We start from the raw sequence: 26,495 nt of genomic DNA, 5'->3' as shown, positions 1-26,495 counted from the left end.
AGTAGTAGTAGTAGTAGTAGTAGTAGTAGTAGTAGTAGTAGTAGTAGTAGTAGTAGTAGTAGCAGCAGCAGTAGCAGTAGTAGTAATCATGGTAACTTTGTTGTTGTTGTTGTTTAGTCTTTAAACTCATGGCCAATTCTTGGTGACCCCATTTGGAGTTTTCTTGGCAAAGATATTGGAGTGGTTTGCCATTTCCTTCTCCAGCTCATTTTACAGATGAGGAACTGAGGTAAACAGTGTTAAGTGACTTGCCCAAGGTCACACAGCTAGTAAGTGTCTGAGGCCAGATTTGAACCTAGGAAGATGAATCTTCCTGACTTTATTAGGACAGCTATAGCTATCCTAATCATGATAGATAGCATATATAATAGCTGTCTTAAGGTTTGTGAAGCACTTTACAAATATATTACATATATTTGATCTTCACAATAAACCCTATAAGGTAGATGCTATTGTTATCTCTATTTTACAAATGAGTAAGCTGAGGCTATGAAAGTTTATGTGACTTACCCAGGGTTATGCAGGTAGTAAATGTATGAAGCAGGATTAAATTCAAATCTTCCTGACCCCAAAGCCAACAATTTATCTGCTTCTTAGGAAAACAATATGTCTATCCACTCTTTTGTTTTTGACATAAGATTCTTACAAAAAAAGAATATCTTAGTTATGATTTATTTCATTTGAGCCTTTTTGATCCAAGTTACAAATATTACAGAATCTCTGGCATTAATTTAGCAATGAAAGACCAGTTCATAATAATAATGACACCAAGTGGTAAGTACAGGTAAGAATCAGATCTTGCCCCAAAATTTAGCTAGCAAGAATTTATGGGCTACTGAATGTCCTATTCTCTAACAGGGCAAAAAAAAGTCCACTTGATTTATTTTGAAAATTTTAAAAGTTTTTTATATATAATTAAGGTCTTGGCATCATACTTATAAATATTTACTCTTTCAGTTTGAACTAAGTTATAAACACTTGGGAAAAGGATTAATAATCACAATTTTGGCAAAACCAATTTTCAATCAGTGCACAGATGGCCATATTTATTTTCTATTGCCATATGTTTATTTTTATACATAAAACATATCCAGTCCAGGTTGGGGGTAATGAGGGTCAGTACTTTGGTGGCACCAGTGGGAGAGGGGATGAGGAGATAGATTCCCAGAGTGCTACAAAGAAGAATGGGTAGGGTGATCTAGTAAGTGATTGCATAATAAGTCTTGAGGGAGAAAAAAAGAGTCCAAGATAACCTCAAGGTTGGAACATGGAAGATGCAAGTCACTATTTGTACCACATATAGAAATAATGAAGTTAGAAGAATAATCTAATTTGGATGATAAATTATGAACTTGGCTTTGGGCATGTTAACCTTGGTGTGAAGATGAAACAGCCAGGTAGGGATGTCTTAATGACAGCAATAGTAGTATCTGTTTTTGTTTGGAATAATAATAATAATAGCCAATATCTATTTTGGGTTTTAAGGTTTGCAAAATACTTTACATAGTGTCCATTTGAGATGAATAGAGTAAATCCTTCACTGAACCCTACCCACCTAGTACTTCTCTTCCTCCTTTCTTTTTCTCTTACTTTTTCTCTTTCCTCTACTCTTAATAAAAGACGAATGCTCCTAAGTTTTTTTTTCCTTCTTTCCTTCAGTAGATAGTATTGTCTATCTCTTTCTCAATCCCTCCCCACTCCTCTCTCCCATGTAGACCCATAGATGCTAATGAACAGAAGTTCAAGTGAGATTAAATTTACATCTTATAGGAAACTCCAGATTAAACATCTTAATAAGTCAACTTAGTTCACTTCCTCATAGTCTTTTTATTTAGACTTTCATTTTAAAATTTTTTATTTATTTATTTTGCAAGGCAGTGGGGTGAAGTGACTTGCCCAGGGTCACACAGCTAGTTAAGTGTCAAGTGTATTAGGCCAAATTTGAACTCAGGTCTTCCTAAATACAGAGCCAGTGCTCTATCCACTGCACCATCTGGCTGCCCCCTTTATTTAGACTTAAAAACAAACTTAACCCCAAATAAAACAAGTATTTCCATACGCATACTAAAGAAGAAAAAGGGTTGAACTTGAAACTGGAATCTCTATTGTGTACAGCTTGCTTTAATTTTTACAGATATAATCAATTCAACATACTGATAGTCTTTAACATAATGACATAATATAATTAGTTGAATAAATAGAAATTATGCCACTTTATTCCTTTGGTAAAGGAAGTGAAAGTATAAGGATTAAATGAATGAGAAAATATTATTAAAAGCTTATTATGTGCCAGTCTCTGTGCTAAGAATTACAAATTATAAAAATGAGACAGTCCTTATTCTCAAGATGCTCTGCAATGCAGATGGAAAGTCCTGGAGGTCCTAAGGGTGCAACAGTGGTGTGATTGGCAAGGCTAAGTGGCCTTAGGTTGCATCAGTAGGTCAGATGCCAGTAGCAGATCTGTAAGGCATAGAGGCAGGGCAAGTTGGTAAGGTCTGAAGAATGTTAGGAGGTAGTAGCAAGAACATTTAGTGAATAGGGCTTAAGGTTCTTCATCTCACAAGAAGGAATACAGTAGGTGAGTCCCATCACCACCAAGCCTTGTGAGCAGTCCTTCAGCCCAGATGGGCAATGGGATGGCCCAATGCTGAGGGAGGAACAAGAGGGTGCCCCCCTTGGTCCTGGGTCTTCCTGCCTCCCAGCCATGAGAGGAAAGGGAGACTTTTGGGGAAAGAATATCAATTTTGGCCTAATCACATCATTTGGGATCTTAGGAAAAGTCCAGCTTGTTGAGTAGTACCTAGAACCGTTGGCTGATAATTTAAGCCTGTCATAAATTCTATGGAATCTGTGACCGTTGTTGATCAATGAAAATCAAAAAAGTGTTTGATGGAATTGATACTGTGTAGAGGTCTTGAATTGACTGCATACTCACTGAGTCAATAGTATGATATGGAAGCTAAAAAAGTTAGTGTGATGTTACGTGGTGTGGTGAATGGCATAGTGGACAAAACTTGGGAGGTGATAGTTCTTCAGACTAGATCTGCAGTATTGTGCTTATTTTTTGGTGCTATAATTTAGGGAAGACATTGACAAATTGCAGAATGTTCAGCGGTGGGTGACCAGGGTGATGAAGGGGTGAAAGGCTTTGAGATCATGTCATATGAGGACTTTTTTGAAGGAACTAGGATGCTTAGCCCATTTAGAAGGTATATGATAGCTGTCTTCAAGTATTTGAGGCCTTGTCGTATGGAAATGGGATTAGAGTTGTTCTGTGGGACCTCAGAGGGAAAAACAAGGAATTGAGTAAAAGTTGGAAAGGCAGATTTTGACTTATAGTGGAAACCTTCTTAATAATTAGATCTCTTCAATTTGGAACTAAGCCCAAAGGGCTATAAAACTGTGCATACCCTTTGACCCAGCAGTACCACTTCTAGGTCTGCATCCCAAAGAGATCATAAAAATGGGAACAGGATCCACATGTACAGAATATTTATAGAAGCTCTTTTTGTGGCGGCCAAGGATTGGAAATTGAGGGAATATCCATCAGTTGGGGAATGGCTGAACAGGTTGTGGTATGTGAATGTAATGGAATACTGTTGTTCCATAAGAAATGATGAGCAGGCAGACTTCAGAAAAATCTGGAAAGACTTAGATGAACTGATGTGGAGTGAAGTGAGCAGAACCAGGAGAACACTGTACAACAGTAACAGCAACATTGTGCAATGACCGCTGTGATAAATTAGCTCTTCTCAGCAATGCAATGATAATTCCAAAAGACTCATGATGAAAAATGCTATCTTCATCCAGAGAAAGAACTATGGCATCTGGATGCGGATCAAAGCGTGCTATTTGTTCTCTTTTTTTTTTCTTTTGTTTCTTCTTTCTCGTGGTTTCTCCCATTGGTTCTAATTCTACTTTACAATATGACTAATGTGGAAATATGTTTAATCTGAATGTATATGTATAGCCTATATCAGATTGCGCCATCTTGGGGAGGGGAGAAGGGAACAAGGGAGAGAAAATTTAGAACTCAAAATCTTATAGAAGTAAATGTTGAAAACTAAAAACAATAATAAATTAATTTTAAAAATAATTAGAGCTCACTGGAAGTAAAATTAACTACAACAGAAAGGAATGGGTTTGTCCTCAATGGAGATTTTCAAGTCAAGGTAAATGGCTACTTGTTGGGAATGCTGTGGAATGTGTTGATTTGGAGTGAATGGCTTCTACAGTCACGTCTTCTAACTCTGACATTCTTTGATGCTTTGAGTCAGAATAGTATGAGATGAAAGGTAGGATGATGACAGATTGTAAACTACCTTAAATCACCACACTAAGGAGTTTGAACTTAACTCAGTAGACAAGACAAAGATCTTTAAGAATTTTGAGTACAAGAATAACATGACTAGATCTGAATATAAGAAAGATAAATATGGTAGGGGTGTATAGGATGGACTGAAATGGAAATGTAATAGAAGTAGGAAAATGTATTAGGGGGAGACTGTGGTAGCTAAGTGACACGGTGAATAGAGCACAGGGCTTAGAATCAGGAAGATTTATCCTTATGAGTTCAAATCCAGCCCCATACACTTCCTAGCTATATCACCCTGGCCAAATCACTTAACCCTGTCTGCCTCAGTTTCCCCATCTGTAAAATGAGCTGGAGAAGGAATTGGCAAACTACTCCAGTATCTTTGCCAAGAAAACATCAAAATGGGATCACAGAGTCAGACAGGACTGAAAAACTACTGAATAACAGTGGTAGTCTAAGTAAGTGGTCATGAGGGCCTATTCTAAGGCAATAGCTGTGGGAATAGAAAGACATTGTCAGGTTAAATCAATACCTTAATCCATTTATCAGCATTCTTTGAGTCTAGTCATTCTCGTTACAAATTTACCAGATTGTACCATCATTCATCCCAGATCTCGCTATTTTGTACACAAACATGCTGTAAAAATCCTTGTTGAATGCCTTGCTGAATTCCTGATAAACTATGTCTACAGCATTTCTGGGACCTATCAGTCTAGTAAACTCATCAACAAAGTAAATGATGTCATATGCCTCAAACATTTACTATTGCAGTAATCTCTTAGCCAGTTTTCCTGCTAACTGTCTTTCCCTCCACAGTCTCTCCCATGCATTTTACTGCTGGGGAAGAGCACTGTCTTTGAATTTACTGTGAATTGTTTGACTAAACCCTGCCCCTTCCCCAGGCTCAAATTCCTTCCTGGTTCTTTTAATCTTGACTTAATCTAGCATCTTGCAAAGATGCTGCCTGGAAGGAGAGGACAATCTAACCAGAAAATAGCATTCTTAGCTGCAGGTATGGTTATTACAAAGAGGAGAAATTGCCTTCTCTTTTATAGATATGCAGCATTTCCCCTCTTTTATGTTTCTTTATTTCATTTGGTTGTGTTGTAACCCTTAAAGAAAACGGATACCAGAAGGGCGGCGGCACTATACCACTTCATTTAAAAAAAAAAATTGGTACCGTCCACACAAAGAGACATCTTTTGAGTGCCTTGTCTAGAAGGAAAACCTGTTTTCTAAATACATTTGAATCCTGCTGGCTCAGTCTCTCTCATAATAGCTCCCAGCTGTTTACTGCAGTTTTATCTTCCAGGAACAATAGCAGGAACACATTCTGCTTAACCACCCTCAAACCTAATTTCTGCTGCCTGCAACTCATCCAGAGTATGTGTGTTGCTGGTGGGCGGGGGTGGGGGGGGAAGGACGGTGGGAAGAGAAGGAACTTCTGAGAGCCTGGGCGTGTCTACACATCCCAACAACAGCTGTACCCCAGTCTCTTTTCCTTGGAACTCTGTAGTGACTTATTAAGATGTTGGTGAACTGGTTCTCTCCACCGGCCCTGTGGTTCCTTGTCTTGTATGACTTGTCTAAATGGAAAAGGACTCTAGGGAGACATGACTTATCTCCTCTGCATCATCTTTCTACTATTCCTATTTCCTCTTCTAATGGGAATTCCTCAGTTTTGTGTGTCACTGAGTGCTGCTGCTATTTTCATCTTTAACAGTACTTAACTTGGAGAGCAGAACCCCAGATGCAAATACATTTTCCAGGCACCCTGGTAAACATTTCTTAGCCATATTGTGAAAGATTTTGTTTTCTTCAAGGTAAAGGAAAAAAAGTTAATGTGAAAACAAAACACCTTGTTGTGGTAGCAACCATGGGCTATTTCGGTTCAACCAGAATCATTCTTTCCATGCTGCATAAAAAATTAAGTGTTAAATTGTCCACTCATAGATTTTCATAGCAGCATTATATTTAATTGGTGGGAAAACAGGAAATAAACTAAATTTCCAATAATAAGGAATTGGTTAAATAAATCACGGTATGATAATGTACTATACAAAAGGGAGTGTGGTGTAAACAAACTCAGAGTTGAGACCTCAGTTCTAGTCTGTGTGAACCTGGGCAAGTCATTCTAAGGTTCTAAGTTGCAAAGACATGTCAGTCTGTGTGGAAAGGGAGCCTTTTCACCAGGAATTCCCTACACTTGTGAAACCAGAGGGTCTAGCTAAAAGAAAATATATCAATTAATAATTAAGTATGAATTAAGGGACTAATATGTGCTAGGTGCTGAGGATACAGAGACAAAAGCAAAATAACCCTACCCCTCAAAGTGCCTATATTTTTGGGGGGGTAAAGAAAGCAGATACAAGGTGATCCGGGGTGTGGCAGGGTGGAGCAGGTGGAGAAGGCAGGAATGAGGCTGGAAAGGTAGAGTGGCACTAGGTTGTGAAGAGCTTTAAATGCCAAATCCAAGAACTTCCATGTAATCCTCAAAGTAATAGGCAGCCATGGGAGTTTATTGAATAAGAGGGTGAACAAGATTAGACCTGCCCAAGGCAAACCACTTTGGAGGATGCATTGGAGCAGGGAGAGAATGAAGACAGAGAGACCAATTAGGAAGCAATGAGGCCCTGAAATAGGGTGTGTGTGAGAGGGCAGAAGCCAAGAGGGGCACGTATGCCAAGAGATGATGTGGAAGTAGAGACGAGATTTGGCAATTGCTCAGCTGTATAACATAATGGAATACTAATAATGTAATTAAGATGGACCTAGTATAGGAAATGCTATATAAAGAAGTCTCAAAAGACCCTTGTAAAATAATTTTTAAAATCATAAAATAAAAACGCTTATAAGATAATAAGAAATAGAACCAGAAAATGGAGTACACACTGCTTTCATATAAAAGGAAAAGTTAATGAAAATGTACGGATGAAGAATCTTGATGAGTACTTAAGAGTGACTGAAAAATAATTATGATTCTTTAGGCATTGAAATGAACTAATTTAAATGTAAATAATTACATTACTTACAATAGTAAGTTTAGTTGACAATGATAAGCCTTAAGTAAAACATTTATAATTATAATTACTTTTTTTTTACATATTTTAAATTAGTTCTTGACCTTTATGTCAAAGAAAACTTGAGAAGTTAATTCTGTTGGCTACCTATTTTAGGGTTTGGCAACTGGATGTGGACAGCTAAGTGAGGATAGAGTGCCAGGGTCTGGAGTCAGGAAGACTCATCTTCCTGAGTTCAAATCCCTCCTCAGACACTTAGTAGCTGTGTGACCCTGGGTCAGTCCCTTAACCCTGTTTGCCTCAGTTCCTCATCTGTAAAATGAGCTGGAGAAGGAAATGGCAAACCCCAAATGAGGTCACAGAGAGTCAGACGTGACTGAAATGACCAAAAAACAACAAACTGGATTAAGTACATTTCAAATGCATCCTCCTATACAAAGTCTTTCCTAATCTCTGTGTTAGCACTTTTCTCCTGAAATTACATAATATATATTTTATAGATATTTATATGTATACATATTATTTCCCCCATAGAATTTAAGCTCCTTATGGAGAGGGATTTTTTTTTGTCTTTCCAGAGATTGACACACTACCTACTTAATAAATGTGACTTCATTTAAATATACACACACATTATATTATGTTATATATGTATGTGAGTTTATATACATATATACTATATCTTACATATTGTATGGTATTTCAGTAGTGATGAGAATGATTGCTAACCCTAAAAAAAGCTTATTTACAGAGCATCTGGTTATTGGAAATAAACAAGTTCATCAATAGATCCAGTTGATTAAAAACAGAATTGTCGGGCTAGATAGTAAATCTTAGGGTAATTAAATTAATCGGTCACTGTCCAAGTGACTGAAACTCTCTAAACTTCGATTTCTTTATCTTTGAAAGGAGGGGATTGTACTAGATGTATTTAAGGTAAAAATCTTTGTGATTCTATAAATTCATAAAAATCATGGTATCACAAAATTTCAGAGTTGGAGGTTCAGACTTTTTACTACAAATCCATCACTTTTTCTACTATACTAATAGTTCTCAAAAATTTTGTGCCTCAAGTTTAAAATGTTGGGTGTTACTACAGATTTTTTTAAAAAGTGTGCATGCATGTATAAAATTTTGTTCAATGTTAATTCAATTTACCCAGCACACACAGTATAATAAGAATAATATTCACAAAAATAAATAGGAGTCATCTATTACACATATGCACTAACTTCACAATGTCAGATCTTCAGCTCCAAAAAAACACACAAAAAAATAGCTGCTTATTGAAGGTCGTCTGTGTATTACCAGTCTCCAGACAGCCCCTGAGTATTGCCAGAATGCTACAGTCCTTCATGAAAATCTTGTACGCTGTGCCATGAGAAAAAAAAGTTGGAGAACCATTGTCCTCCATCACGCTGCCCTTGACTTCCTTTTTGTGGCATACACTTGACCATATTCATCCTTCTTAAATGGAAAAGCCATGATGCTGATGGGGCTTTGAAGAAAAAATATAGTGTCTGGAATTTAGTAGGCATTTAACAAATATCATTTGTTCATTCATCGAAGTCAAATCCAACAAGAAGTAGGAAGATCATTTCAGCTTCTCAAAGAAACATCCCATTCTCTAAGTAAAACCAATCACTTCCAGTGAGGCTGCCTGTTTTCACCCCCTTGCATTTCAGCTGTTTGCAATGTTCCTTTTTTTTTTTTTTTTTTCTTAAAGTGGTACCTAGAGGAGTGATTTGTCTCCACCCTTATGTCAAGTCTGTCTGAATGGTCTGTGCTCTCTGGCTCACACTCCTGCTCACCCTTAGGCCCTAGTCGACATACCAAGGTGATCATAGTCAAATGCAATTTATGTTATTCCCTTTAGTCCTAACCTTTCTCTGTTAGATACAAATTGGATTTTTTTCCTCAGCGTGAAGCAATTTCAAGGTCACTGGAACTAAAGCAAATAGAGAGAAAATTAATTTCCATTTTCCTTTGCCTATTAACAACTGCAACGTTTATAAATCTATATTATCCCTTTGTTCAAAATGCGTTACAGGCATTATTAACTCATTACTTTTCACAACCACACAATTTTCTCTGTCACCCAGTCCCAAACCTTCAATTCACCTCTTTTATGTCAGATACCGGGTCAGTAATCAAATGCTATCAAATTTTCTTTGATGTTTCTCTCATATCCCTCTGTCCTTTTCCATTCCCATTGCGCCACCCTAGTTCAAGCCCTCATCACTCTGTGCCTGTAATAATTTATATATGTGAATTACAATCGCAGCTTCTCTGACTGTGGTCTCTTCCCTTTCCTTACCACTTCCATTTCTTTGCTGGAGAATATTCTTTTAAAATTACTTCCACCCCTCTTCAAAAATCTCCAATAGCTTCCTATTGCTTATTCTAGCTAGTCTAATTTATTCTGCTTGGCTTTCAAAGCCCTCCATGATTGCTCCAACTCTATCTATCCAACTTAATTTTCTACTACTTCCCCACGACCTACCTTCACTCCAATAGTTAGTCCCTAACCTCTAAGATCTCTTTCAGTTCTTCTGTTTTCATGTCTGTGCCATTGGCCATGTTCTTACTTTTGACTGGAAGGCCCTCTCTTGTCTTCTGCTCAAGTCCCATTTCATTTGGGAAGCCATGATTCCTTACTTTGTTTCTTATCAATCATCCTATCCTCTGAACCTATCAAGCCAAATACTTATCAAGCTATAGTGCCTGTTAGTGCCTAATCACATAGTACCTTATACTCTTATTCCATGAATGATTGTTTTGTCTTTGCAGTGAAATTTTAAGCCTCTTTCTATAATACACACAATGTTTACAACTGTGAAATAGAAGAAAACTGAACTCTCTGTAATTATGATGACCAAAGTTGACTACTTCTTTTCTTTTCAGAAGTGGGGGGTCATCCAATATCAGGCTAAGTTGGTATATTAGTCTCTCTCTCTCTCTCTCTCCCCCCACCCCTTTCTTTTCTGCACTTCCTCCCTTTCCTTTCCCCTCCTTCATCTCTTGAGTATTTGGTGCAAAGGATAACTGGCTAGGTAGGAGAGAAGGGAGGGATGTATTCAGAAGTGATGGTGATATAAATAAGTGAATGAAATAAAAAGTACTTTTATTAAGTGCATACTATACACCAAGTATTGTGTTAGTTGCTGCATGTTAAAAGAGAGAGAGAGGGAGAGAGAGAGAGAGAGAGAGAGAGAGAGAGAGAAAAACAGTACCTGAGATTTCACTAGTACTCCCAAAGAGGGAACTCCTTCTACCAATGCAGATCAGCACATTTTCTGAATCAAAAGCTGTACGTGCCCACAAGAACCTTACATTCTGAGGGATGTAAAATGTGCACAGATAAGTAATAACAAAATAATGTAAAATAATTTCAAGAACCATATTGCACTAACATCTGGAGAAATCAGAAAAATCTTACAGGGGAGGTAGTACTTCAGCTATGCTTTCAAGGAACACAGGGATTTCTGAAAACTTCAAAAGAAAAGGTGGGGTGGGGGAGATTGTATTACAGGCATGGGAGGAAAGCCTGTGCAAAACCTCAGAGGAAGTTGAAATGTCATATATGCAAAACAGCCAGTCAATTTGCCTAGGATGGAGAGTATGAGGAGGGGAGTAATATGAAATTAAAGAAGAAAAGTAGTTCTGGGAACCAGATGTTGGAAGCTTTAAATTCCAGGCTGAAGAGTTTTAAAATTTTTATCTTCGTAGCAACAGGGAATTACTGAAAATGTTTGAATTAGGGGAGTATTATGGTCAGATCTGTTTTTAGGAATATAACTTTGGCAGTGATATGGAAGATAAGATTGGAAGAAAGGACACCAGTGGGAGGCTGCTGCAGTAGCCCAGCCAAGAGGTGATGGGAGACATTTTATAGAGATAGAGCTAGCAAGACTTTTCAATTGATGAGATAGAGGCTTATGAGTGAGAAGAAAGACTCAAGAATGTCTCTACGGTTTTGAGCCTTGTTAACTGGGAGAATGGTGCTAGTCTCAATAGAAATAGAGATGTTTGAGAGAGGGACAGGTTGGAGGGGGAATGTTATCCATTGTCTTTAGAAAGTAGGGTCTTATTATCTTGTAAAATCTCTCTTTATATCTAGGTCATGTATCAATTTTGACCTTATCTTGGTAAATGGTGTAAGATATTGGTCTATGCCCAGTTTCTTCCATGCTGCTTTCCCATTTTCCCAACAGTTTTTATGGATAAGTGAACAATTTATGAATAAACAAGAGATAGAGAGTAAAGTTAGGTGTAAAATGGATAATTTTGATTACATTAAAAAGGTTTTGCCCAAATAAAACAAATGTAGCCAAGATCAGAAGGAAAACGGAAAGTTGGGGAAAAAATTTTATGGACAGTTTATCAGATAAAGGTCTCATATCTAAAATATGTAAAGAACTTTGTCAAATCTGTAGAATACAATTTATTCCCAGATTAATAAATGAACAAAGGATATGAACCGGCAATTTTCCAAAGGAGAAATCAAAACAATTTATTGTCATGAAAAAATACGCTAAATCATTATTGGTTAGGGAAATGCAAATTAAAACAACCTTGAGATATCATTTTACACCCATCATTTTGGCTCATGTGCAATCATCTTTTTTACTGTACTGTGTTATGGAAATGATTGTTTTAGTCTATAAATTATAAATAAAATTTAAAAAAAGTAGGATCTACTTTGGGAATAAGTTTTGGGATATTACCCCCTCTAGTAACTGAACTCGTGTTTAAGAGTTGAAGGTATGTATTTGTACAAAAATACTTATAGCAGTTCTCTTTGTGGTGGCAAAGAATTTGGAATTGAGGAGATAGCCATCAATTGGGGAGTGGCTGAATGAATTGCAGTGTGTAATTGTGATGGAATACTATGGTGCCATAAGAAATAATGAACAGGATGGTTTCAGAGAACTCTGGGAAGACTTATAAGAATTGATGCAAAGAGAAATGAGGGAACCAGGAGACCATTATACATAGTAACAGCAATATTGTAAGGACAGTCAACTGTGAAAGACTTAGCTACTCTGATCAGTACAGTGATCCAAGATCATTTCAAAGAAACCATGATGAAAAATGCTATCTACCTCCAGAGAAAGAACTGATGAACTCTGGGCAGAAACTGAGGCATACTTTTGGACTTTATTTATTTTTCGTGTGTGTGTATGTGAGGGGGGGGTGCGCATGTGTGTTTTCTTTTGCAACATGGCTAATATGGAAATGTTTTATAAGACTTCACATGTATAATCAATAGCATATTTCTTGCCTTCTCAAGGGGTGGAGGAGGGAGAGAATTTGGAACTCAATATTTAAAACAATGAATGTTAAAACAATTTTTAACATGTAATTGGGAAATAAAAGTTGAAGTTACCTTCAACTTGCTTTTGTGAAGCTTACCTCAGGGGTTATAACTCTGCATATGGTCAGTGCTACTTCTAAGTGTGGCACAGTATCGATTTGTTGGAAAACTTAAGGAAGTCTTTGAATGGCAGTTGTCACGTGCTCAGTATTGAGATGCAGGTGGCACTACCAGGACTTTATTTTTTAGTGCAGTATGGACATTATTAGTTTAACAAAGGGATACGAAGCCATGGATCAGATCATTTTTGCCTTTTCCACTCAATTGCCAAGCACACATTTCTTCACTTAAGTGCTTAACTTAAATAAAAGTTTCTCTAAGTTGGAACTTTTTTGCAATTGTTTGGGGGTATTTTTTTCTCTCCCAAGTTTTGAACAAATGGTAAATAATATTGAATAAACAACTGCATTGCAGCAGCCAAAGATAAGGCTTAAAAAAAAGTTAAAAGCATGGATAAGAGCTATCTCTGAGTGCAGTGGAGAAGAAAATGAGCTTCAGAGCCAGATATATAGGCAGAGAAAGCATCAGGCTGTGGTGGGAAATCAAAGAGCTGCACCCTCATACTTTTATTCTGTGTATAATGTGGGAAGGGCTGCTGGCTAAATAGATGTCTTCTCAGCCATATTTGCACATGTCAATCATGAGCTCTTCCAGGAGGGTCATTTTAAAATATGAAGAACAATTTGTATCTGTGCTTACATAGACTATATTTGTGTGTGTACACTGTTTATTAGTATCTAACACTACCTAAAGATTAGGATACTGTGCCAAGACTGATCACACACTCTTAACTTCCATATATTATTTCAATCTTACTCAACTCCCTCTGAGATCTTAAAGACTAAAGCAATTCTGAACATACAAGCGCTTTGCTCCTTCATAGGCATCACCTTACTATAGTTTACATGGAGTTTGGTGTTGAAATTGTAATTTAATATAAAGTAATAATATATAATGTAACTAGGTGTCAATTCCAATGGAAAAACTAGGTCCCCATTTTGGTGGGAGTTTGTAGAGCAAGACAAAGGATCCAAGGGTCCAGAAAAAACATAACAAAAGTAGCTGTACCTGGAGTCAGGTAGCCCTGGGTTGGAATCCTACCTCTGACATTGAGAGCTGAGTGGCCCTAAACAATTCACTTAAACTTTCTGTGACTTGGTTTCCTCATCTGCAGAATGGGTGGGGTTGGGCTTAATGACCTCTGATGTCCCTTCCACCTTTAAATTTGTTAAGCTGTGTTTGGTGTGAAAGTGAGAAAGTGTAGAATCATTACTTAATAAATTATTAAATTGGTTACTTTATATAAAGGAGGCAAATGTATGAAAGTATTTGCAAGCACTCATTAATAGTTGAGAATGTCAGTGATTTTGATCAACACATGGTCCTCTTCCGGAAGCCATATGTGAACTGAACCAATAAAGGAAGTATTCATTACAATTAACAATGTGCAAAGAGCACTCATTTGCTGCATTAAAATAAGCAGACTGAAATGGTGGATAGACCTTTAGTCTGTTCATATTTATAGAAATGTGTTTGTGGTTGGGGGCAGGGAAGAACTAGGATCTAAGGAGATGACTTAGATTGCCTCTTAAGATGATTGGGAGAAATCCTAACAAATTGTGACATGTGCATGTGATAGCATGTTATTGCACTATAAAGAATGATGAAGGAAATGATTTCAGGGGATTCTGGGTAGTATAAACTGAGGCAGAGTGGGGAACAGAGCCAGGAAAACAGTTTGTACAAGGACAGCGACATCATAAAGACAAACAGCTTTGAAACACAAGAACATTGATCAATGCAGGGACCAGCCGTGATTCCAGAGGGCTTATGAGGAAGCACATTACTCACCTCCTGACAGAGAGGAGAGAGACATGGGGTAGAAAAAGACTTGATTTTTGGCATGCCTGTTGTGTGGATCCATTTTTATTGGTTATGCTTATTTATTACATATCTTTTTTTCTCTCTGTTTTCCTCACTTTTAATTGAGGGGTACTGGGAGAGAGGAGGAAAGTTAAACAATAAAAGTGCCCCCCAAAAGAGGGCCATTATAACATTTTTAAAATGAACAGAAAGAAATTCAGGAGGAAGCACAGACTGGCAGCATAATTTTTAAAGTAACATGGATTTATTATATATATATATTATTTATTATATATATGTGTGTGTGTATACATATGTCTGTATACAGACTGAAACAATGTGTATATATACATATACATACATATATATATACACACATTCATATTGTTTCAGTCATATCTGATTCTTTGTGACCCTATTTGGGGTTTTCTTTGCAAAGATACTGGAGTGGTTTATCAATCCCTTCTCCAGTTATTTTTTACTGATGAGGAAACTGAAGTAAAAAGGGTTAAGTGACTTGCCCAGGGTCACACAGCTAGTAAGTATCTAAGACCAGATTTGAACTCAGGTTCTCCTGACTCCAGAACCTGTGCTTTATCCGCTAAGCCACCTAGCTAGTATTCATACATAGATACATACATATATACACACACACATACATACATATATTTATGTGTATGTATGTATATGTAAATAGGTGTGCCTGTGTGTCTACATAAGTATATATGTATGGATATATGTATATCCATACACATAAATTTTGTAAAGCAATCATTATTTAGATAATGATAATAATAACTAATATTTATATGGAATTCTAAAATGTGCAAAGTGCTTTGCAATTATTATCTCACTTCATCCTCATAACAGCCCTGGGAGGTAGGTGCTATGATTATTCCCCTTTTACAGAAGAGAAAACTGAGGCAGATAGAGGTTAACTGACTTGCCCAGGGTCACATAGCTAGTAAGCATCTGAGTTGGGATAGGAACTCAGGTCTTCTTGATTCCATGTGTATGTAGCACGCTATCGATTGCACCATGGGGAGAACGTGGTTTCATATAGAATCTTCTTGTTATGTTCTGTTATGTGCATGAAAATGCCCCTTTTTGTGTTTAAAAATTTTTAAAAATTAAAACAAACAAAAAAAATCTGTTTCCCCCATCTTTTATAGCCTCCATTTGAGCCTGTTCCAGTATCTCTTGTTCCTGCAAATGGGGTACAGGTACCAGGGAAGAAGCCAGTTTGGAAAGCAGTTAATTGTAAGTAAGCTACCATATAATCAAACTTCACTTTACCTGTCTCTTCATCTTTTTTGGGGGGGGGAGGTGGGAGGGTCACACTATGTGTATACAAAACCAGTAATGATTGCATTAGTTCCTAAGAAAATCCACATGTGAGTGTATTAAAAACGCACTCTCTTTTTCTTTATCATTTGCCACATACTTGAGAAATAAAAGAAATTGGGTTCAAAAGACTTTGTTTCTTATCAAGCATATGACAAATTTCTTTGATTTAGGGACTGGTATTCTGAATCTGCTTAAAAGTCAAAAGTAATCTGGGAAATGGGCATGAAATCCATTTATGAAATACTGATTCAATTATGTCAAGTACTAAAGTTGACACAAGGATAGATTTTCATGGTAGGTTTCCTCTGCAAATAAGGTGGCCTCATTGTTGAGGAGATGGTTCTCATAAGGAATATGGTCCTTCTGGCCCTTGTTAGCAGCCCTAAACAAATTACTCCATATATATATATCCTATAGATAACCAACAGGGGCTCCCATTTTATGACTAAGTTCCATAAAATGGTGGAAAGAGGATCTTCCAGCAGTTATCATACTTTTGCCCCTTCGTTACCACACTGTTATTAAATTTAGACTGTGCTGCAAGAAGGGAGATGATCATGTAGCCACTGATGTGGGGCACCCATTTTATATGGTGTACCCTCTTCTAGTCAGTCTGCCTGATTCTTAGAAAGTTCCCAGGATTTCAGAGTTGGAAAAGACTTTAAAGCCTGTTCAGGTCAATCCATACCTTCACAAGAATCCACTCTGTCATGTATTTGACAAGGAGTCATCTAGCCACCGATAGAAGACCTTCTAGTAAGGAGGAATCCCACTTTGGAATAACACCAACTATTAAGGAGTTTCTTTTTATATCCCGTTTAAATCCAAATCTGTCTCTCTGCAGTTTCCACCCATTCATTGTTACTAGTTCTGCCCTCCAGGATCAAACAGAAGAAATATTAAACTATTTAATTTGAGTTTCCATATATAAAGCACTTTGCAAATCTTTAAGTGCCCTGTAAATGCTAGCCATTATTATTACTACTACTAATAATGATTTCTTTTTATTTAATTCTTTTTTTTTTAATTTTAGGCAATTGGGGTTAAGTGACTTGCCCAGGGTCACACAGCTAGTAAGTGTTAAGTGATCTGAGGCCGAATTTGAACTCAGGTCCTCCTGACTTCAGGGCTGGTACTCTATCCACTGCGCCACTTAGCTGCCCCGTAAAGAACATTTCAATGCTTTTTTTTTTTTTTTTTTGCTTTTTGGTGAAGCAGTCGGGGTTAAATGACTTGCCCAGGGTCACACAGCTCATGTCATGTCAAGTGTCTGAGGCTGGATTTGAACTCAGATCCTCCTGACTCCAAGGCCAGAGCTGGATCCACTGTGCCACTTGACTGCTCTAATAATAATTTCTTTTTAAAAAATTAAAATCAACACTGCACAACATACTCAGCTTGCTTGTTCCTTATTTATTTAGATGAATAAATTTTATGAATGAAGGATTGACCATTTTCAGTCACTCCCTCTGAATTTTCCCAAGTATTCTTTGACCTTTCATTCTCATTGACATTTCCTCTTATGGCCAAAGGTATTGTGCGCTCATAGGCATGTATAGAACTCTGTAGGTATGTTGGTTCACCCTGTAGTAACCATTATTATTGGTCTTTCCTCCTCTACCCAGGAGAAAGACCAATGCTAATGTTTCTCACAGGGTTTGCCATATATTCTGTTCTTCCTGTTCAAGTAGAACAGGTCTAATAGATGGTTATAACCAGCCTAGATCCAGGAATTCACTGACCTCTGCTTTGACCATCAATGCAAGACCAGGGAAAGGACATCCATCTTGCCCCAAAGGGTATCTCTTCTCCTTTACTGAAATTCTGATAATCAGATAAATATTGCTTTTGCTATTCTTTGGTAGCAATCTGCTGCCCTTTGGTGGCAAGAAAAATCCCTATGATTCTTAGCCAAGGTTTCCTTCTCAGACCACTACTCCATTGTCCTTCATAACCAATCATGTCATATCTATCCTTATGGTGTCTGTATCCCACTCTTTCCTACCCTAACTTTGTGCCCTCTGGACCTGCCATTCTGTTATTAACAAGCTCCCCTTTCCTTTAGACCTGTGGCCTACCCCTACAAATTACTTGTATATTTCATATTTGCTTCTATGTATGCATGTTGTTTTTCCCCAGTAGAATGTAGGATCCTTGAGGGCAGGGGCTGTGTATACCCTTGGCCCCTAGAATACTGCCTGGTACTTGGTAGTTTTTTAATACATGAACATCAAATTGAATTCACTTCTTCCCCTAAGCATTCCCTGAGCCACTGTCTTCCTAAAATGTAGCTCTTGGAACTCAATACAGTACTACAGATGTGATCTACCAGTGGTGTTATCAGCTTCATCTTTCTGTGCAGCCCAAGATTCTGATGCTTGAGAGACACTGAGTCTAGCTATTAGATGTGCCCGATTTTAACACTATTTTGGTGGCAAGTTGGAATATGTGTCCAGGAACACACAGCAAGAGGTAAAAACTAAGAGGCGCAAGTGGAATAGAAATGGGATGTTTGAGCAATAGTGACAGGATTGTTCAACTTAAATTCATTGGTTTAAGTCTGATGGCCCTTGGGTTCATGCGAACTCTCTGACTGTTCACCTAGCTAGATGGGTAGGTGGAATGCTTTATATAGTGTTGGGGGCACCATTTGACAAATGGCTCATGATATGTCCTCATGTCCTTTGCTCACATTTTCAGCCAACAGTTGTCTTGACTGTGGATTAGATAAAGACACTCCATCAGTGGCAGAAGAGTTGTCCTTTGAGGTTTCTTTCTCAGAGTCCATCACAGAGATTCCCAAAGAAAAAGAAGGTCTTAAATCACAAAGGTTTAAAAAAGAAGATTCTTCTTTAACTGTAAGTAGTACCCCTCATGTTTATGCTATTATCTGTTCTCTATACAACTAGCAGACTGTGACCTCTGACAAATCACCTCATCCCTCTTTGCCTCATTTTCCTCCTCTGTAAAATGATGGAGTTAGACTAGATGGCTTTTCAAGTCCCTTCTTTCTATGGTTCTAATTTCCTGCTGGATTCCCTGTAGGGCAAAGAGCAGGATATTTGTTATATGTGTGTGTTTGTGTGTGGGTGTTTAAGAATTTCTCATTCTGAAAAGGGCCATCCTGCTTAGCTTTTCCATTTTCCAGCCTTTTCCTGTAATATATGAACCATATTCTTTTTTGCAATGTAAACAGGAATAATGTTCTGATTAGGTCAGTAAACAGTTCAATGCTCCCATAGAAAAACACGCTTGGCTTCCTATGGGGACAGTTAAAACAAGAGGAAATAGAAATGGTATATTACTGTAACACTGTTACTCTTATCCAGAATTCATCTATCCTGTAACTTCACCTGTATAAAACACTGTCAAGGGCCAGGAAGCAAACTAAATATAGGTATCTGAGTGACCAAAATAGATTTCCCCAAAATCCATGTTCTAAGGCTTAAGGACATCATATGTGAGAGAACCTCTCAAAACCCACACTCAGAACTTAGTTACTTATATTTTACATGCAGTATCTTTTTTTTTTGCAATTATATGTAAAAACAATTTTTATTATTTCTTTTTAAATTTGGAGTTACAAATTCTCTTCCTCCCTTCCCTCTCCCTGAGACAGCAAGCAATTTGACATAGGTCATACTTTATGTGTAGTTCTAACAAACTTGTTTGATATGTCCTAGATAGAAGAGATGACATCATTTACTCTTTCTAGGGTGGATGACTTGGAATTTAGAGGGCAGAAATTTTAAGTAATCACTTTAAATGATTGTGTGACTAGAAAAATTACGTTTTAACAGAACTTTCACTCTAGCAACAAAAAAACTAGTCATTAAGAATACTTAATTAAATTAGGAAGAGACCATTTAGAACAGTTCTTCCCTAGCAGCCACAAACCAAATGAGTTCCTCCCTTGGCCAGTCCTGTCCTGTTCTTCCTTGGGTATCATTCCCCCCAGCAGTGGAATCACAGTATTAATTTCATTCCCACTTCCCCGCCAAAGGGCCAGTGTCCTAGTGTCTCTCCCACTCTCTCCTATGAACCTGTTACTCATGATCTCATTGAAATAAGCTTACCCTTCCAGCTACATATCACAGCTTCTTCATATCTCATTCCGTATAATTTGTGTCCTGTCGTTCCACAATTTCCAAAAAAGGATATAGTGAACATATTGGAAGTCTCCATTGGTTCCATTCACATTTTATGTTTATCGGTGTCCATCCATTACCCCCTCATTCTTTCCCTGTGACTGGCCACCTCCATTTTCAGTTATATGTGTGTTACCATTACTCACATGTAAGTCATTACTGTTGATATGCTGTAGCTTACTTGCACCTATGGAGACAGCCAGGTGGTGCAGGGAATAGAGCACAGAACTTAGAACCTAGAAGACCTGAGTTCAGATCCTACTAGCTGTGTTCAGATGCTTACTAGCTGTGTGACCTTGAGTAAGTTACTTAACCTGTGTCTGCCTGTTTCCTCATCTATAAAATGGTTAATGATAGCACTTATTTCCCTAGGTGGTTGTGAGAATCAAGAGAGACAATATTTGAAAAGTAGTTTGCAAACCTCACAGTGCTATAAACATGATAATTATTATTATTATTATTATTACTTATTTGTCATTGTTGAGTCATTTTTCAGTCGTGTCCAATTCTTTGTGACTCCCTTTGAGGTTTTCTTGGCAAAGGTATTGGAGTGGTTTGTCATTTCCTTCTCCAGCTCATTTTGCAGGTGAGGAAACTGAAGCAAACCGGCTTAAGTGATTTGCCCAGGATCATACAGTTAGTAAGTGTCTGAGGCCAGATTTGAATTGGGAAAGATGAATCTTCTAACTCCAGGCCCGGCACTCTATGCACTGTGCCACCTAGCTGCCCCTTTATTGCCTATAGTGCAATGTAAAATGTTGCAATTAAATCCAAAAAACTTAATACTTCTAAATAAGCATAAAGATTATCTCCCAAAGGTCTTTAGAACATGCCTGTTTATCATCTGTCTATGGAGTGATGTGCCATCCAGAATTTTAATGAGCAAAATCCTCTTTGCTATTTTAATATCATTTCAGGAGATTGAGGGCCTGTGAAGTGGGAGACAGAGAAAAATCCAAATTTTTTATTTACAGTATGGAGAGAATGTGCCTTCTGTACCTCTTGTTCTATGGTTGATTATGCTAGCATTTCTGCCAGGGTATTCAGGGGGGCCAGAAGGCAGGGCTGCTGCTGGTTTATCAACATTTTGATAGATGTAGAAACTGGTTATCAACCAGTATGGCCTGGGTAGAGTGGGGAGACTCCTGTTCATCATATGCCGATCAAAGTGGATAAGTTAGAAAAGTACTTTAAGGTAAGAGATGGGTGAAGTGTTAGAGGTACAAGCCAGTAGCATCTGTGGCTTTTGGTTTTGGTCTTCATCCCTGGCCTCAGCTCACGAATGTGCTTAGGTGCCTCTATCAGTTCAAGTGGATGTGCTGCCTCCACCGTACTATCATTCAACCCACCTATAGGAATAAGGAACCAAATGAAGATATCAAGTCAGATTCAGCCTGACCTTGTCTATCAGAATTGAAGGAGCTGAATTAGCTTCTGGTTTTCTGCCCCTAGAGAAGCACTTTCAGGGGCCCTGGGCAAAATCAGATCAGCCAGAGGGACACTTTGACAAAACCTCTACAATCTCTCCTTTCCTTTAAAGAAGGTTTCCGTTTTTTCAACATGCATTTGCAGAAATTCATTGTTCGAAAAAGTAGATTTGGATTAACTGAAGTAGGAGACCTGTCAGTGGAAGACATGAAGAAGATTCGCTATCTCTCTCTCATCGAATTGACAGCCTTTTATGATGCTCTGGGGATCGAACTAAAGAGGAACCGAACAGACAAAGTAAAAGGACGAGGTAATCTGAGCAATGGGTACCACTGATTCAGACACTGGGGAGCACTGCAATGAGGTATTGCTTAACTGGTTCCCTTCTTTTTCTTTCTTTCATTTTTTCTTTAACTTTGAAGAAAATGGACTTTTTGGTGTTCCACTTACTGTCCTGTTGGAAAACGATCAAAAGAAGTTCCCTGGAATTAAAGTTCCTCTTATCTTCCAAAAAGTGAGTAGAATGCAAATGTATATCATCAGTGGGACTGAGACACTATATGTTTGGTGCTTATTAAGCCTATGATTGAATGGTTACTTTGGTTTTTAGATACTATGTTTGATACTTATTAAATTCATTATTGAATTTTCACTTATGTTTGGTACTTATTAAACCTATCATTAAATTATTATTTAGGTTTTTAAATAGTATATGTTTGGTATTTATTAAACCCATTATTAAGTTATTACTCAGATTTTTAGAGAGCAGTTAGGTAGTACAATGGATAGAGCACTGGACTTGGAGTCAGGAAGACTTGAGTTTAAATTCAGCCTCCAGCACTTACTAGCTGTGTGACCCTGAGCAAATCCCTTAACCACTGTTTGTGTCGGTTTCCTCATCTGTAAAATGGGAATAATAACAGCACCTACCTCTCTGGGTTGTTGTGAGGATCACATAAGTGGATAAATGTCAAGTACTTAGGACAGTGCCTGGCTCATAAAATATAAATAGTGATATAAATATTAACTATTATTATTTTTAGATATTATATGTTAGAGGTTATTAGAACTATTATTAAATTATTACTAAGGGTTAAAAATGCAAATACCTCGTTTGTACCTAGAGCCAAAACTGATATTTCTTAATCTTATAGCACACCCTTCTTGAATTCCCACAAGAGCTCTCTTTGGCACCATTTAAATTATCTAATTTGGTTCAGTAATTCAGTAAACATTTGTTAAATGCTGATGATGTTCAAGACACAGTTAGCCAGGTACTGGGGATATGAAGCCGCCACGAGTCTCTGCTTTCGAATGGCTTATCATTTAATGAGGGGAAGCATAGTACACAAATAACTGTGATACAAGAAGAATAAGATATGGATGCGAGAAAAAGAATCCCAGACAAAGTGTTATAAGAAATTTCAGAGGGGAGGGATAGTGGAGAGATGGTAAGGTGAATACACAGTATAAGCAAAGCACAGAGGCGAGAGCAGGCAGGACAAGAATAATGGCTAGAGAGTAAGTCTACTTTGTTTTCTACTGGAATATAGAACACCTGAAAGGGAGTAAGATGCGGTAAGGCTGGATTCAGATTGTAGAGGACTTTGAATGCCGGGTTTGTAAACTTTGCATTTATTTGGTAGGCAGTGAGGAGACATAGAAAGTTGTTGAGGATAGGGGTGGCAGGAGCATTGCAGTATATTATGAAGATAACTTGAGTAGTAGGGTGAAGGATGACTTAAGAAACACATGGAATAGAAACAGGATGAACAGTTTGAAGCCTATGACTATGGTCTGGTTGAAAAGAGATTAGGGCTTAAGATATAAGGCAGCTTGTTGCAATGGAAAGAGTACTGGATTTATAGTTAAAGGATATGGGTTTGAATCTCAGCTCTGGCACTTACTGCCTTTGTTGCCTTGGGCAACTCATTTACCTCTTTGGGCCTCAGTTTTTCTCACCTGTCAGATGAAGGGATTGCATTGTTGTTGAGTCATTTTTCAGTTGTGTCCCACTCTTTGGGGTTTTCTTGGCAAAGATACTGAAATGGTTTGCCATTTCTTTCTCCATCTTATTTTATAGATGAGGAACTGAGGCAAACAGGGATAAGTGACTTGCCCACGGTCACACAGCTAGGACGTATCTGAGGCTGGATTTGAACTCATGAAGATGAGTCTTCCTGATTCTAATCCTAGTGCTCTGTCTGCTATGCCACCTACCTGCATTAGAAGGAGCCAAAAGTCCTTTCCAACTCAGTCTGTGATCCCATGAAATATGGTGATTGTAGTGGGAGTAGAGAATATGGCTGCAAGGAACTTTATCGAAGTGGGAAAAATAGGGTTTAGAAAGTGAACGGATGTATGGAGTGAAGTGTCATATGAGATGGCACAAAGACTATGAGCTTGGGGAGACTGGACAAATTATGTTGCAAACAGAAAGAGAAGAGGCTGAGGGAGGGCTAGATTTGGGTGGAGAAATTTCAGAGGTTGCAAGGACATCCAGGGGAATATCTAACAGGCAATTGGAAATATGGGTTTGGATCCCTGGGGCAAAGCTGTGAGGGAAGATGTAGAATTGGGAATCACCTGCATTGAGAGTGTAATGGAAGCTATGAGAGTGGATGAAGTCACTAAGGGAGAGAGTATAGGAAGAGAAGATAAGGGGGCCTTGGACCGAATCTTAGGAAACCCTCATGTTTATGTGGTAGGGGGATGGAGAGGAGCCAGCCAAAAAGTCAGAGAAGAAATGATCAGAAAGGTAGGAGAATCTTGAAAGTGGAATGAAACTAGAGGGAGAGGGGATGGGCCACAGTGTCATGTGACATAAAGAAATCAAGGATGGTAAAGCCAGATTTAAAAAAATATATCATATTTGATGATAAGGAGATCATTGTGATATTGCAGAGAATTATTTCAGTAACGTGGTGAGGATGGAAGTCAGATCGCAGTGGGTCAAGGGAGGCAAGAATATGGAGGGGAAAAAGAAAGAGAGTTTAACAGTGAAGAGTTGGGAACCACATGAGATGATGACTTGATGGCATTGACAAAATCATGGGAAAGGATTCACTTAGGGGAAAAAAGATACAGTGAAGATCTAGGCATATTTGCTATTTAAGGGTAGGAAACCATTAGAGAGGGAGAGAGTTAAAATATATAGAGAGAGAGTGATAATTGATTGAAGAGGTGAGGTGAAGGGTATTGGTAGAAGGATTCAGTTTAGGAAGGAAGGGGGCTGCCTCTTTCTCTTATTAGATTAGAGAGCAGATGAGGATATGGAGAAGAGGAAAGAAGTGCTGAAGGGAAGCTCAGGAGTTGAGGGAATTCATTTAGAGGCAGAGTATTGTCGTGGAAAAAGAATTGGAACTGGAGTCTAAAGATCTGAGTTCAAATCCCATTTCTTACCTTAACTATGTTATCTTGACTAAGTGACTTCACCTGTCTTTCCTCATCTACACCATGAGGACCTCAGTTTCCTCATGTATACCCTCAGGAGGTTAGACTAAATGATCTCTCAAGTTCCTACCAGCTCCAAATCTATGCACCTGCTTCCAATGAACATATAGTGACTGATACCAGATTTTCTCTACGTTTTGTTTTGCACGAAAGGAGATGGCAGGTACTTTCACAAGTTGCTTACTTTATTTTTTCCCTAATAGTTTCTCCAAATTTAATATATTTGTTGTACAGTTTAGAATAAAAGACGACGTGTTTTTGTAACCAAAGGCATTTAGCAAGTTAGTTGTTTCCGTATACAACTGCATGTTACGTTAGCCTTTAAAAATAGTTTTACATTTTGAGAGCTTATCTTCCAAATGCTGATGAGCAACAGTAAACAATTGGTTACTTGGAGCTCTTTTTTCTTAGTGTGGCTGTGACCCTCATAAAGAAATATTTTTAGGGAAGCATTTTGCAAAACATTTTTATGTTATACAAATTGTATTTGCAGGTATCCTTATTGCTTTTTAAACAATATTTCTTTTTGTTACCCAGGAGATTTTCATTGATTTGCATAACTGAATCTATAGTGACATCCAGTGGCATAGTTAAAATGTCAAAGCAGAAAAATATCCATTAATTCAAACGTTTCTAAATTTAAAATAGTACCTTTAAAATGCTGGATGAACTATTGTCATATACTCGTTAAGAACTAAAATCTTTGTAAGTTTCTTCTCCTTCTTTGCATACTGGCTCCCCAAATTGTGCCCCTGCCCAGCTGAATATCCAGCAACAACCTGAGCTTTTCCTCCTGAGTCACTTTCAAGGTACCAAATACTGAATACTTCTATTCATGCACTATATAAAAGATGGAGTTCAAAGAAACTTTATATTAAATTCAAGTCTGAGAAACCACAGTATAATACTTTCAGTTGATAACACATTCTTCCAGCTTTCAGTACTATTTTTTTGTTGCCAGATCTAGAGATGATTGTATCTTTTATCTTCCTTCCTGCTGTGAACCTGTCTCCAGAAGGACTCTAGTTACTTAACCAAAGTTTACAAGACTGGCGATAGAATTCATGCCATGACGGATGTAGCATAAGACCCCTGAAGCTTTCTTGTTAGTTTATGCTCTCATTTGGAACAACTAAATTATACGATTTTTTTAAGACATCACCATGAAAGAATTTTAATGGATCAATGAACACTGTGAAGTTTGATACAACAAAGAAAAATAACAGCAACAACAAAAAACCCACAGACATTTAAATATCTGATAAAAGTTTTGTGCGTTAACTATTAGCTGGGCAGCTGGGTGGTGCAGTGGATAGAGCAGTGGCCCTACAGTCAGGAGGACCTGAGTTCAAATTTGGCTTCAGAACTGTAACCCTGAGCAAGTCACTTCACGCTGTTTGCCTCAGTTTCCTCATCTGTAAAATGAGCTGGAGAAGGAAATGGCAAGCCATGACAGTAACTTAGCCAAGAAAACCCCAAAGGGGGTCACAGAGAGTTGGACACGACATTAACAACTCAACAACAATAACAACACGCACCATCAG

At 37.9% G+C, this 26,495-nt stretch overlaps 1 protein-coding gene across 6 annotated transcripts in view; it reads left to right on the top strand.

The window, feature by feature from the left end:
• LOC114054264 (rho GTPase-activating protein 28-like) overlaps nt 1-26,495 on the top strand; it is a 192,690-nt gene that overhangs the window by 129,394 nt on the left and 36,801 nt on the right. For all 6 annotated transcript variants that reach the window (XM_027877447.1, XM_027877446.1, XM_027877450.1 and 3 more), the window contains exons 4-7: nt 15,748-15,835; nt 18,623-18,780; nt 21,643-21,808; nt 21,921-22,012. In XM_027877447.1, the coding sequence (XP_027733248.1) occupies nt 15,748-15,835; nt 18,623-18,780; nt 21,643-21,808; nt 21,921-22,012 (504 nt within the window). The remainder of the gene's footprint in view (nt 1-15,747; nt 15,836-18,622; nt 18,781-21,642; nt 21,809-21,920; nt 22,013-26,495) is intronic.

The sequence above is a fragment of the Vombatus ursinus genome, unplaced genomic scaffold (genome assembly GCF_900497805.2).
Source record: "Vombatus ursinus unplaced genomic scaffold, bare-nosed wombat genome assembly UNPS02014812.1, whole genome shotgun sequence".
In the NCBI taxonomy this organism is placed as follows: domain Eukaryota; kingdom Metazoa; phylum Chordata; class Mammalia; order Diprotodontia; family Vombatidae; genus Vombatus; species Vombatus ursinus.
The sequence above is the reverse complement of the archived record's forward strand: the minus strand, read 5'-3'. Positions and strand labels throughout refer to the sequence as shown.